Consider the following 14,970-nt stretch of genomic DNA (forward strand, 5'->3'; position numbering starts at 1 on the left):
TTCCAAATTTGTCTTTAGCTGACCTATTTACACACTTGTACAACACCACATCACATGGACCTTGCACCACAAAGCTGTTTGACTAATGTGTAATCTGACTTGCCCCACTGCTGTGTTTTCACGTTGACTTCTACCGAGTGACGTCTGAGTTCACGGTGCATGGCAATTACACCATAGATGCCGGGTGTGTGTGTGTGTGTGTGTGTGTCAATATCTGATTTTATTTTATTAATTTATTGAAGAGGTATTGTATAGTGTGTTGCTTCTAGATCCCCAAACCCCTGAAAACCACGAATAGTGCTCGTGAGTGGTCTCATTCTGGCGTGCACACCAGGGCTTTGACCCATCTAATATTATAGGATTATAATTAATTTAATTAAAACGCCTGCATTTGTAATATAAACAATGCATAAAGATTTAATAGCTGCCTTTGTTTAATATAAAGCACTAAGTGCATATTAATTATCTATACATAGGATTATTTGCTTTACGTTTATCGGTGGCTGGATTAAATTAAACTATTCAGAGAGTGGAGAGGTAAGTGTGGGCCCGTGGGGGGGTAACTACTCCATATTAGCCTAGCCTAGCCTAGCCCGTGAGCACTCGGATAGATAGCGCTGCTGCGCTGTCTCCAGCTTGGGCTGCCGCTACAGGAGCAGAGGAACCTCTGAGTCAACCGTGAGCCGCACGGGGCAGGACACCACCGAGCAGCCTCACCGAAGAGCACGAAATCCACAGGTTTGTTGCGAGTTAATCAGCACCGACGTAGGTGTAATACAGCATTAACGCCACAGTAGCAGTAACCTTACAGGGCGTGTAACAGCGTATGGCCGTGTTTTCTGTGACAGGGCATCTAAAAACACTAAAAATGACAGCCACAAAGCCACAGAGCATGCTCCGAGAAGCCTCTCGTCAGGTCATCGCCGGTGGATCCGCTGGTAAGTCCAACCATGGTTTAACTTTTAATGATTTTTAGACGATTTATTGAAATCCCTTGACACTTCTGAAAGCGTGAACGTAGCGAGGTGAAAGCAGCATCGCTACACGAAAAGCACCGACGCACTTCTCCACTACTTTCTCATTAAGCTACTAACTGTTTCTCGTTGTCCGTGGAGCCCAAAGATTTTCTTGTGCTGCCAAGATAATTCCCACCCTCCTCAAATGCTGAATTTGCACACCGGGACATAAAGCCAATTGTGCGCATGCGCGCAACTGCTAATCAACTTAGCTTTCAGCTTTAATAAATTGCTGAACGATATTATTGCTGGACAAGCTTATTCAGTACCAGTTTAGACAAAGAAATTAGGTAAATGCTCATTTTGACATCACTGTTATTAAAAGTATAACTTCCATGCAAGTTGTTTTCTATCACTATTTGTTTTCCTTAGATATGTAGTAGGCTAATAGTCTTGGAAATGCGCGTTATTGATTGGCTCCCAGATCAAAATCTGCATTTGTTTATCAGTTGAGTAACATTTTCAAAATAGAAACTCAGTAGAGTGATGATATTCTTCTTAGTGAGCACTCCACTGAAGGATGGAGAGAGAGGCAGACTTCCATTAAAGTTGCTAAAAGTTATGTTACATTAAAGGTGGATATGAGGAGCAGTGAAGTATGCACATCTGGTTACAGCAGTTTTGAAATTATGCTGATTTTTTTCTAAGACTGTTTGCCTAAGATCGGCAAGGTTAAATGTGTTGAAGTCCAATCTGTCAGTTTTACACCAGCAACTCTCAGATATTTCTGTGATAAACCTAGAAAAAGCTGAAGCTGAAGAAGTTAACCGTTTTTAATGTCTTCAGAAGTGCTTGCAAAAAAAAATACTCAAATTGGTTTTAAATGGTGCTAATAAACTCTTTATTTTTCCAACATATTAGAATTCAAAATATTTTTATGGCTTTACTTTATTACTCTAAATACTTTTTGTGCATAGAGAAGATATATGTCGCCTTACCATTACTGTGTTTTAGTATTAGATTATCCATTCTGGATTGTCTCAAATGTTCAAATATTTTAACAGTGTTGGAACTAGAATAGAGTATTTCTAAAGACTCCAAAATGAAACGTAAAGTTTAAACCTCTGGCTACCATGTGAGGGGGAAAAAAAGAAGTTCAAATTGAGTGGGTCACAGTTGCAAAGCGAGAACAAACTAAATAACCTTTAAAGTGTCTTTTGTCTATGGATACAAGACACTTGAAAGATCATGAAATACACACTATCCTTCTTATCATCAGAGACAGAACATGAAGAACTAACAAAAAAACAACTTTTTTAAAAATGTGAACAGCAAACAGCTTTATTACAATCAGTAACACAAATGTCCTTCACTGTGTTCTAAAAACAATTGACAGCAACTCTGAAATGAAACTCAACAAATGCTACATTCATTTTAGTCCCGGTGCTCTCAGGCAACGTCATCACTGAGCGCTCCACACTCGGCGACCTTTAGAAAATCCCAGGGACCTCAAGGCTGTACTATTTACATATTTGTGGAGTGCAAAATGAGTTGTTCTATTTTTGCGTTTTTATGTTTCAAGTTAAATCACTTGGGTTGTGATTTATTTACCTTCATCTGACACCATGATGGAAGTGGGTTGCTGGGTTTGCATAGTCGGGGATATACAGATGGATTCACTGCTTATTTTAAAAGAGGAGATCTTTATAGCCAATTTCAATGTGTCTGGCTAGAGATAGTCACACTTCATAAAAAGAAGGCAATAGTAATTAGTGGTCTTATTATATATCTAATCAAATGAAAGTTAATTAAATTTCACAGTGAGAAGGGATAGTTTACTAACGCTTTTATGGTTTCCTAAAAAAAGTAACGTAGCGTCACTCATCCAAGTGACTTCTTCATTCTCAGCTGACTGCAGGTTTCCCAACCTCATAATTGCAAACTAGCACCACATGTTAACAGCTAATTGTTAATCAGTGGTGCTAGATTTCAGTCATTATGCAAATATACTGTTCATTACCATGTTTCAATATTCGATTAGCCTTGTCTCAAAATATTGAAATATTTGATAACTTTGGTGCTAGAACAGTTTTTCCTAAAGACTCTCAAATTAAACAGGGATTAATTAGGATTTAATTAATTTAACTATATTTATATTTTTGAAAAAAAGAGACTTTAAAGTTCATCAGCTTAGAAAAAGGCTCTTTCTTAATTTTAAATTTAATTATGTATTTAATTTGCTCGTTTATCTCTTAATTTTAAGTGTTATATAAAACTTAGACATCAGAGTCAAACTGAGGTTCTGTCACTTCAGGATTATGAGTTTTAATTCTGTATGAAAGACACCATGCCTAACCAGAAAGGGAGCAGAACTGAGCTTTGTTTTGTCTTTGTCTTGCTTCACAACACTTTCTGAGTGGTGAATGTGAAATGCGTTACATTTGAAATGTTGAAATTGGCCACACACTGGTTGTGGTTCACTGCGTTAGAAACTGTGCGTCCACTGTTCTTTATACTGGTACATTTTTGTGAGATGTGTATATATAAAACTATAGTTTTTATTTTGCTTATATTGTAGGATAGCCAGGGAATGATTTGAACAAATAAGCAGAAGTCTCCGCTGTTGTCAGTGATTCTGCAGTTGCTGGAATGTCTTTGGTTAAAGATTTGCACGGTTAGTCATTGAATTTGAGTAATCATTTACCCTTTAAAAAGAACCACTGTGAAACTTCAGCTTTAGTTTCCATTACTCTTGATGTGCAGCTCACTGTCTGACAGTTTGAACTTGTGGTTTGTGTGGATTTCTGCATTGGATGTGAGGGGGAGAAAAAGAAAGTTGTGGATGCTTTGTTAAAGTCTTTTAATGCATACAAGGATGCAGTCATTCCAACAGAATTTCTTTTATGGCGAAATTTTCATTTTCTAAAAGCTGATTTTTGTCTACATTAACTCAACCTTTAACATGAATATTATATGTTTATTTAGACATCAAGGTAGTTGTGTTCCTCTAGCCATTGTTTGTTTGTAGACTGAAGTGGCAGTTTTGCAGTTGCAGGATTGCTCATTATTTTGCAAAAAAATTAGCAAAATGGTATTTTTTTTTTATATAGACAAACCATTTGGTTTGTCTATATAATGTTATTTTTCATGTTGTTGCTGATGTCCTCCTCACTGACTTTATCTATGATTTATTTTTTGTCTACATATAGTTTTTATCTTAATCTTCCAGTTTAAGAATATATTTCCTAAATATTTAAAGACTGGACTAATATAATATTCACTTTTGATATGCCAAAATATTGTTTGAATCATTTGCAATTTTCTCTCAGTATTTCGGAGCAATATTTACATTGCACTTCCATATTTATATTAATATTGCGTGCAGTATTTATATTTCTTTTGCATTTGTATTGAAACAATAAAAAAATGTAAATTACTTCATCACACGGATTAGCTATAGAGTCAAACCCAGTAACTTTACAAATGCCTACGAAACCTCTTGCTCAACATTATATTCGCCTCCTTTCATCAAAAGATTGTCTTTCGAGGTGAAAGTGAAGCCTAAAACACGTATTCTATTTCATCAGTCTCGTTTTTTATGTGCATGCCAATTTTGCTGACTTGCAGTCTTCTGTTATTGGCTAAACTGGTGTTTCAGTTGTCATGCCATTGTTCTTACTTTTTATGTGGTTAAAGCTAAAAGTGAGTAGAGGCCTTTTGTGACCGGTTTGTTCCTGTGCCATATTTGTCATTATCAATTTAAAGGCAAATAAATATATCTATATCTATATATCTATATAGATATAGATATATATATGAAATGAGGTGTTATATTATATTATTGCAGCTTGTCTATCCTTGTCGATTCCTCACAAGCCCCCTGGGTCTGACAACCTTCTGTCTTGATTCGCACTCATCTGTGATGGGGGCGTTCAGGGGGCAGAGGGTTATACCAGAAGAGAAAGACCTCACTGTTTTAACTTTTTTGAAAATCTTGATTCTGTGTTAACAGGGAGACTGGAGATAATTTATGTACAACCTGGTCACAGGGCTTTAGTTAAATGCGGTTTGAGCGAAGAAAGCTGTATTCGTCACTCTGTAAAGTGATCTGATTTCAGCTTGGCATTCTAGGTGCAAGCAGCTATTTTTGACCTTTTTATAGGGTCAACACTCTAACTGGGCTCCATTTCTTTGTAAAGACGGGTTGTGAACTTCTTTCCTGTGATAAGCTGACAGTTTGTGGAGTCTGTGTGTCTGTTTCAATATGTTTTTTGGTGAATATCGAGTTTCTGTGAAATACACTTTTTTGCAAATTATTTTGTTTTTAAACAAAACTGAAACATTAATTTCAGTCTCTCCTTCCTCACAAAGTTTAAATCTTAGTTGCGGTTAGTGGGTTTTAGGCCCATCTTTTGAGGAGCAGCATGTACTCTGTATTGTGTGAGGGTGTGTTAAAATGGTAAAAATGGTAAATGGCCTGCATTTGTATAGCGCTTTTCTAGTCCATAGGACCCCAAAGCGCTTTACACTACATTCAGTCATTCACCCATTCACACACACATTCACACACTGGCGATAGCAAGCTACATTGTAGCCACAGCTGCCCTGGGGCACACTGACAGTTAAACAACTGCATTGTTGACACAACAAAATAAGAGAGTAGACAATATTTACAAATGAATCTTATAAAGTAGAAGTTGAGGAAATTGTTCATTGTTGTTACCAGTGCGTTTGCAATAGGTCTACATTCCACATATTATCACAACAGAATTATTATGGTTAGAATTATAAAATAATTCAGTTTAGTTTCCACAGTGGGGTTGCTTGTTTTACTTAGTTTACATTGATTAAAAATGTGGGGTTTTTTGTTTTTTTTGTTTTTTTGTTACAGATTTAAATGTATTCATTCGTTTATTTAATGTAACACTGGTTTATTTGCTTATTTATACAAACTCAACATTAAACTTATCCACCCAAAACTGCCTAATTCTTGTTTTTGTAACATATCTGACTAAAATATACTAAAAGATAAAGAGCAGTATGATTTTACAGCTAGTTTTATTTATTTATTTTAAATTTACTATTGTAAATTAGTAAATTTTTACCAAAATAGGTAAAATGACCATTGTCGTTTATCAGTTCGTTCATATATATATAATTTTATACATATTTTTTATTACTTTTTAATGGTCATTCAAACTTTATCCACAAGGGGGTAGTAGTTGCATGTTATGTTTAGTTTCTTGGTAAAGGGAAGTTGCAACTTTTTAGAGGCCAAGCTTCAGTCACTACCTTTGGATGCAAGGAGACAGTAGCCATTTGTGCTGCATCTTAAAGGCAGCTTAAAAACGTGTTTTCTTATTTGGAGGGGGAACAAGGCATATAGTATAGTAATAATTTCCTTTAAGCTAAAAAAAAAAAGAAAGAGAAGGAAAACATTGAAAGAGTATAAATATTAAAATAATGCAGTCATTATGATTAAGTACCGAATGGACCAAATATAAAAATAGAAAATCTATCCAGTTACATGCTCTTTGCTGTAATGTTTTCTCAAAGTCCTTTGTTATTTCCTCGGTAGATGCTTTTTTAAAACTCCATGAGTAAATCGATCCGTCTCCAGCAAATGGACTGTGACGACATGAGACAGACGCCCCGCGTGTGATTACTGCAGCTCTCCCTCCAGACTGTCAGAGCCTCGCTCAGACCGCACCGCAGCTCCTTTGATATAATTGGTTTTAAACAGCGGACCTGAAATCAGTCGGGAAAGAACAAATAAAGCCACTTAACCTAAATGTAGGAGAGGAAGAAAAGAGGAGAGGAGGAATCAAATAAATAAAGTCAAACCAAAGTGTGTGCGCATAGGCTACGTGTGTGTGTGTCTTTGCAGTGGTGGGGGTTATCCACTGACAGAGACGCGCAGTTAAGGAAGAGTGTTTTTTCTCCGCGATTCCCGAGCGGCTGCACCAATCACAGCCGAATTAGGCCTAATATTTATTTCCAGAAACAATTGTAGCCTACATGTTTCAGCAGGGCTTTGATTGAACTCCCGGCGGACATGTTGTAGACAGATGTTTAGATGACCTCATGTTTGAAGTAATGTTGATTCTGGATGGGGTGCTTCTTGGCCTATTCCTCTAAATCAGCTCTCTCTGCCTCTCATCATTTTTTCTTCTTTTTCGTCTCAGCCTAGGGCATGTGGCGGCTCACATCACTCATATTTAATATGTGTTTTGGCTTAGATTAAAAAGCACCCTTATACATTTTTTTACTCCGTCTTTGACAGACACATGTCCACCCATGGGGTCGTGGATGGCTTGGCTAAAATGAGCCATGATAGTGCTGAAGGATGACTACTTAACCGGACACGTGTGTTTTCTTCTCTTTAAAAAGAAGAAGCGGGATTTAACACGAATACCTGCTGGAATCTTTCTGTCTGATAGACGAACTGATTTCTCGATCGAAGTGATCTCACACATGAATCCGAGTGAAATTCTCCACGATGTTTCTTTAGGAATAAATTGCACGCTTCAGGGTGTGCAGCATGTAATTAAAGTAACCCCTCATTTAATATGGAAGAAGTACAACACACCAATCAATCCTAAAACAAACACCGAAGATTTATTATCTCCGTTAACTAATTACCTTCCCCGGTAGATGTGAATGATCACAATGCCATAAGAAATTAGCTGAATGCGAACAGGCATCAAGTTTAATGGTAGTCTAATTAATGCACTACAAATGCCTCGCATCCCAAAATAGTTAGAAGCCAAAAGGTTAACTGGCGCTGAGATTTTGATGATCAAATAATGAATGCTTTTGCACAATTTGGCGTCGGTTGATATATTTTAGATCGGTATGATTAGGCCCGAATTAGCCCTCAGATCTTAAATGAAACTTAAAAAAAAATCAGTAAGGTATATTTTAACAAACAAAATGATCCTATAGTCCAAAAACAGCTGTAACATCTCCCAAAAGCATATTGTCCACTACTTACGCGCACAAAGCAGACATCATGGTGATTTTTCGTTTCGAGACAGACGTGAGGAACCTCAGCTTCTTCCTTCTGCGTTAAGAGACAGGGTGCAGGCGGTCGTGCACCCCGACTCCCCGCTACAAGCGTTGCAACTGCGTTTTCACAGCAGTACACGCCTGTGTCTGAAATATTTTAGTTACCCTACATTGAAAACAATCTAAACATCCATTTTCTTCATTTAAAAGTGCATAATCGCTAGAGTAGCCTCGTTGATTATGGTATTAAAGTAGAATTTAACTCTTAATTCCAGCAGCACAATCTTCACTGTTTCACTTTAGCCGTGTCTTCGAGTTAAATGTCTTTTAGGCTGCATGTGAATCATCGTTATTTTGACAAGAGCCATCAATATTCACTGAAATTTCCCGACTCCGAGTGAGATCGGTCTCTGTCAAACCTTAGAACATAGAGTCCTTAACGCTAAATTCAAAAGTGAACAGGCCTGTAGTCTCTCAGTGTAAAACGTAAAGCTTACGAAATTCAAATGGATTTAAACAATCTCTATTTTTCTTTTTAAATTATCTTTTGAAAAGCATAGTAGAGTTAGGTTAAGGTGTAACATATTCCTGTATCTTACTGATGCATTTAAGACGTTAATCCGTCAGCTGGCAGGTAAGACTATTAAAAAAAAATCCCTATTTAGTGTGTTATGATGTGATGTGACGTATGAGCTCCAGACGCGCTCCCGACGTTATCTTAACGACATGATTTATGAAAATGTTTCACTGGTGGAGTTTCTGGGGGTCAGAGGAGGCCAAGCGTTGGGGAGAGAGCACCCAGAGGAAGGCTGTGTGTGAAATGAGTCCAGCCAAGACGCAAGAATTACCGGATAGTACTTGCTCGAGCTCGCACGGTTACGCGCACGGTTTAAACTTTGAGAGGGAGCCAGGGGAGGACGCGCGCACTGCAATGACTTCTGAATCAGCATTGTTAGTCAGGGAAAGTCCAGCGGGATACATGAATGATACAAAACTGCCTAATTTATGAAACAGCCGCATAAATGCATACAGTGTTCTATTATGCCAATCTTTTGCAGCCATTCTAACACTTAATGTCATTTCGGGCTTTTTAATGCATAGTAAATCTTTGATTTTAATTGATGATAATTGAGCCTATAGTTATTTCCCCCCAAAGCAAACAGCTATAAACATTATGATTGTCCACCACATGCTTTATTGGTGTGTGGGTGACATTAAAGAATACGCAAACTATAGTCTCTTTAAAAAATAAATGTATTAAATTGTGTGTGTGTGTGTATGTGTGTGTATGTATGTGTGTGTGTATATATATATATATATATATATATATATATATGTATATATATCCCATATACATATTAAATATGTGTATGTGTCTGTGTGTGCACTGCAACTCTGATGTTCATGAGAAAACAAATGTCTGACACTGGTTGTAAATTCAAAGTCTGTGCATGTGTGTATATTAATTCCTCAATGCTCTATTCAGGAAGCATCCTTGTCTAAGCCAGACAGTGTTTGAAGTTTGAAGTAGTGCGAATGTGATTGAAGCGGATCTCCTATTTTGTGCATGCATGGAAGGTCAAATGCAAAGACCCCACAACATTCTCCTGACATTCTCAGCATGAGCATTCAAGACTGCATAATTCAGCTGTCCCGGTTCTCCCAGTAATTATTTGCTGGAATTGTTAAAACAGTGATTTTGGATGCCGCTATTGCAACAACTTGATTGCAACCAGTTATAGTCAGTCTGATCTGTGCGATGATGCTTCTGTTTATTAAGCATCATTGCACTATTAAGTTGTGGTACCGTGCATACATCTTAGCAAGCCCGGTCTAACAGCCTGCACTCACAGGACATTTATCATACATACAAGTTCTTAGAATAATAATAATAATGATTATGCTGTTATGGTAAGTATGGATTCAGGAAGAAAATTATGATTGCTCAACATGGGAGGCTTTCTCTGGATCATTGCCTTCTATTTAGAGGTACTTTTTATTAAAAACAGCACAGTGCACTACAGGCAGCTGATTTTTAGATTGTGGCACAAATGGTGTTTCATTGCATCATTGCAATGATTTCATACTGCAAACAGGATGATCACAAAGAGCCTCTACACCTTTCGCCACACGACACTTTACTAGTCAGCGTGCCAGCCGTACACGTCATCATTTTGCACTGTATGTGTGGGGAGCATAAAATAGAATGCTAAACTAGGTGGAGGACAGATGTGTAGGGCCCACTGAGATCACACCAAAATTCAGAAGTGAAAAGTGAAGGCATACATAGAGCAGCACATGGCAACAATAATAAAACTGGGAGGAAAATCAGCACAACAAGCTATGCTTAATTGAGCACTTAGACTAAGTAGTGAAGGGGTCAGAAAGAGAGTGACCTTGTAAGAAATGTTGCATTTACAGTTGTGAGAATCAACTCTGTGTTTAGGTGTGTGTATGTGTGCAGCTGAATTATGCATTCGTGTGAAGGAAATGGCTGTGCGTGTGTGGGGGCTGTGTTTTCATGCCACAAAATGGTCAAGTGTATGTGTTTGTTTGTTTGTTTTTGCGTGTATGTGCATCCAGATGAGAAATTTATGCTGGGAAATGGGATATAATTGCAAGTGTTTGCGCGGACATGCGTGCAAATGCATCCAAGGAAATAGATATACTTGAGTGTGTGTGTGTTCTGCATGCATCTGGATTATGTTTTCAGATATATTTTTGAGTCTTCAACCTCGCAATTAAGTCACAGTAGAAACAAATTCTTTCTTTGGAGAGCAGCTGTCAGTCATCCCTCCATCCCTCCTAGACCTCCTAGACATTTCTACCTTTAAACTTTATGAAAATTTCCAAATTACATTTTAACATTCTGATTTTTGAGGATTTTGACTCAAGAGCAGCATGTCCTCTGTTTATCCTCTACCACCTTGTTCCCTATGAACACTGACATGTGTTGAAAAGTCTTGAATTGGGCATTTAACCTCCTGCCCTGTAACTCATAGCCACAGTTGGTAGCAGGTCAGACATGTGGGCCTGTTCTACTGTGGTAGAGGTAACCACTGGATGGATTCCTAATGCTAATTTTTCAGGCTCACTGACTTTTGATCGCTTGTTTAATAGTTTTTGTTTTGTTACAGGAAATCTTCTCCCCTCAAAAAAGCCAAGGCCACGGCAAACCTCATGTTATTTCAACTGAATTTGATACAAGAGTTCAGATACTGTAATTACAAACCCTCCATGCTCCTGCTGTAAGCACTGAAATATAAATAAACATAATAAGTACTGTCAAAAAAACAAAAACAAAACCGGACAAACTAAAAACCCTGAATTACATGGCTTTTTCTGTGTATATGTATTTGTGTGTGTGTGTGTGTGTGTATGCATTGATGGATGTGAGCTTTGTGTGTGTCTGCCCTGTGATTCTCTGGATGAGCTGGAAATTTACAACACAGGTTTTTACAGTAAGCCCTGGCCAAAAACTGTAATTCTTTCTCCCCTTTTTAGCTCTGCAGTTGGGAGACAGGCTTAGCCACTTTGGGTTAACTCTATCAAGATGAACAGCATTTGGGCCAGTGCAGTAATCATAATGTAATTTGTTGTGCTCATGGGCCAATTTGTGTCGTTTCAGAGGACGTATCCCGTGCCTGGTGGCCATGCGAGGAACATGTCTTGGGGCAAGGCTTTAATTAGGGAAGCTCAAATTTATAGACACTTTGTATTATTTCTGATCTTGAGTGGTCGGAGGATGACATAGTTAAGTGGACTCTGGCAGAGGATGAGGAAAAATCTGATAATGAGAAACAAAACGGAATGAAAGGTCATGCTAGGAATTTGTTTACCATTTCATTATCATTTTGAAATCAAAGAGTTCTGCAGTAAAATCAAAGTGGACACAAATGTCACAGTCTGGAAAGAGTTTGTGAAGAACAGTGAGAGGTATGCACCAGTTCTTTTCAATTTATTTGAAATAAGGATAAGCAGCAGAGATGGAAAGGAAGCTGCTAAGTTGTAGAAAAGAGCAGCGAGTTAGTGTGTTAATGTTCATCTGTTGGTTAAGGCTGTGGGTCTGAAGACGGTGCATTCTGAATGTATCTGGTTTTTATTTCTGAGAAAAAGACAGAGCGTAAAACATCTGTTCATAGAAGAAAGAAAACAATCCAGGCTTTTCAAATGTGGGCATTAATTTGCTATTTAATGAGGATTAAAATGTTTTCTTTTTAGAGAACAATGTGGTTAAATTATTTCATGAATATGATTAGTTTTGACTCGTGTGTTGAGTTAAGCATTTTTTTCTTTTCTCATCTGCACTTTTAGTAGTAAAGCATGGTTATGGTAATGGATTTTCAGGTAATATGAAGGGGGATAACTGTGTGGATCCTTTCATATGCATGTGCAAATGATTTCATTTTACCAGAACTCTCAAAGTCTGAGATATCCTTCACATCTGTGTTTAGTTTGCTGCAGGTGTCACTGGAAATGTTAGTATTACCAGTAAGACTAAGGTGTGCAGCAGACTTTGTCTATATTTATTCTGAAAGGCATCCAAGCTTTCCTTCAGCACAACAATTCTTTAAAATTGTTTCATCCCACTCTGAGATCCAAATCGTGACTCAGATGCGACACAGAGTGTATTTTCTATAGCCCGTGTGAGTTTTAAAACAAGATTTCACACTGAGATGCTTTCAGTAGAACAGAGACCTCACAGGGCGCTGGCCTGGCAGCTCCGCGGTGTTTGAAGCACGTCCAGGGGGAAAGCAGTGGCCGAGAAATGGGACAGAGGACGGTTAAGTTATCAGTGGTCTGACAGTGCGAGCGCTCAGCTGGGCAGCTCTGTAATCAGAGGCTCTAACAGATGCTTTCTCGATAAGAATCCCCCAGAAGCTTTAAAGGAACACACAGGTGGACAGCTGTTTCTATAGCGAAGCACTGATGTTACTGTCTTCAAAAGGAGAATGTGAATCCAACAATAACTATAGCTGAGCGTGTTTTTCAACATGTAACGCTACTCCTTTTCTCACTTACATATTAGCACTGATAATTTTTTTTCCATTGAGCCTATAATTTTCCATATTCTGATTAGAAGTTTTATTTACCTCCATAACCCAAATTTGTGTTTTCCAGGTCTGCACGTGGTTTGTTGAAGTTAGAGGGGAATCAGTCAGAACATTTTCCTGCATCTTTGCCTATACCGCACAAGGCGAAATCTTTCGAGAGCTCCGTTGGTGTTCTGGTCTTTCCTGAATTGCGGTACTCTCGGGTGTGTTTCATAATGGTACTTGGACCGTTGCAGCCTGATATATCACACCCAAGGGAGAAACTGCACTCGGCACCAATCTGTCAGTCCCGAGGCTGAGGAAGGCAGAATGACACAGTCATGCTTCTGCGATTATAGCCCCCCCCCCACACTCGCCATCATATTTAGAATTTAAAGCGAGAGTAGTTTTTTTTTGTTGTGTTTTTTTTTAATTGTGGGAAAAGTCTTGAGTGATCTTATTTAGACAACTGCGGTTTGGCAAATTTTTGTTTTTATTGTGATTATGTTAAGGTGTTAGTAAAGTATTTTCTGCTGGATTATTTTAGGTCATTCTGTAAGCCGCTGTATAAACAGGAGAAAGTAAGTAGATCTGTTATTAGACCACCGGTTGTTACTACTCTTTATTTTAATAGTTCATTGATATTTACATCGCCTACATTTTCAAATTTAATACATTTATTATTCTAGTAACTGTGATAATGATTAGAACAATATTACTAATTTTTGAAAACTTTGCTTTCTACTTGATACAATAACAGTATGGCTCTTGGTTTTTCTTAAGTGGAAGGGAGACAAGGTAATTACCCTTGGGGCAATTAGAGAAAGGGGCTGAGGGAGTAGCAAAGTCATTTTCTAACCCAAACATCCTGGTCCGAGGGGCCGGAGTGGCTGGACAACCTCCTGGAGGCCGCTGGCTGGCTCGCTGGGAGCCGTTCGCGGGAAAGCAGATCAGGGGTTTGTTTTCTTTCTCTGGAGGCAGGCCTCTGAAACTTCTGCCAGATGAACTGCACCTGAAATGCAGCAGCTCTCCTACTACCGTCAGTAGAGGGAGTGATTTACTGTACTGTGCCAGGCCTGTGTGTATATGAAATGCTTTAGTCAGCTTCATCACATGGTGAGCAGTATGGTAGATCAGGAGAGTTATTTTTCTGCAGCCTCCTTAAGGTGGCTTGACAGTGTTTGTGTGGACCTGTAAACATACACAACCCACATAATATTTAGCTTATTACACTATATGCAGTAAGTTGGCAGTATGCAACAACAGCAGGAGAAATAAATGTGAAAAGCAAATGTGGTTTCTGTGGCTTCACTTTATTTCACAGCATCATCAACCTGTGCTGTACAGTCAGAGTTTCCATTTGTTGGTATTACTCGACCATATAAAGAAGTTTGTCTTTCACTAAAGGAAATATCATAAAGTAGCAATCCCAAAAAGAAAGAAAAATATCAGCGTTAATTATTACTTATTACTTAATTGACCAAACTTACTAGGCATGTCTAACTTTTAATAATTTTAAAAAGAAAAAATAAGATTTTAATAAAATGATGAGTCATTAAATCACAATTAAAAATTATTATCAGTTGTTCCCCTCTGCTATAACTTTACTTTCTTTAATTACATACTGATTAATTAATTACTAACTTACTTATTTCTGCAGCAAAGCTAATTTCATGGCCATTATGATGCCCAAGGGCTGTGTTTATAAATATTAAGAAGTAGCGAGAACCACAAAGTAAGTTACAATATGATACCATTCTGCAATATGATACGTTGCCCATAATAACAATGGTATCAGAGACTCTGTAATACATTTCAAGACAGTTGTCTACTATACATTAAAAATATTTGGATAACTGAAGAAGAAAAATACTCAAAAAAAAAGTGTTTTTTTTTAACCTAACAGGATAATATTGATAATATTGATAATGCAATGTCATGTCATGGATTGCCAGACATACAAGAGCTTTTCA

At 37.8% G+C, this 14,970-nt stretch overlaps 1 protein-coding gene across 1 annotated transcript in view; it reads left to right on the top strand.

Annotated features, from left to right (window-relative positions):
* Positions 1-581: 581 nt before the first annotated feature.
* The window catches only part of slc25a21 (solute carrier family 25 member 21), an 88,968-nt gene continuing 74,579 nt past the window's right edge, over positions 582-14,970 (top strand). Inside the window, exons 1-2 of the mRNA XM_086275154.1 lie at positions 582-738; positions 849-938. Of these exons, the coding sequence (XP_086131280.1) occupies positions 869-938 (70 nt within the window). The 5' untranslated portion in view covers positions 582-738; positions 849-868. The remainder of the gene's footprint in view (positions 739-848; positions 939-14,970) is intronic.

Source organism: Aulonocara sp. 'chitande type north' Nkhata Bay, linkage group LG19 (genome assembly GCF_057382095.1).
Source record: "Aulonocara sp. 'chitande type north' Nkhata Bay isolate Kocher_YH1m ecotype deep benthic linkage group LG19, A_spYH_male_GT1.1, whole genome shotgun sequence".
Lineage (NCBI taxonomy): Eukaryota > Metazoa > Chordata > Actinopteri > Cichliformes > Cichlidae > Aulonocara > Aulonocara sp. 'chitande type north' Nkhata Bay.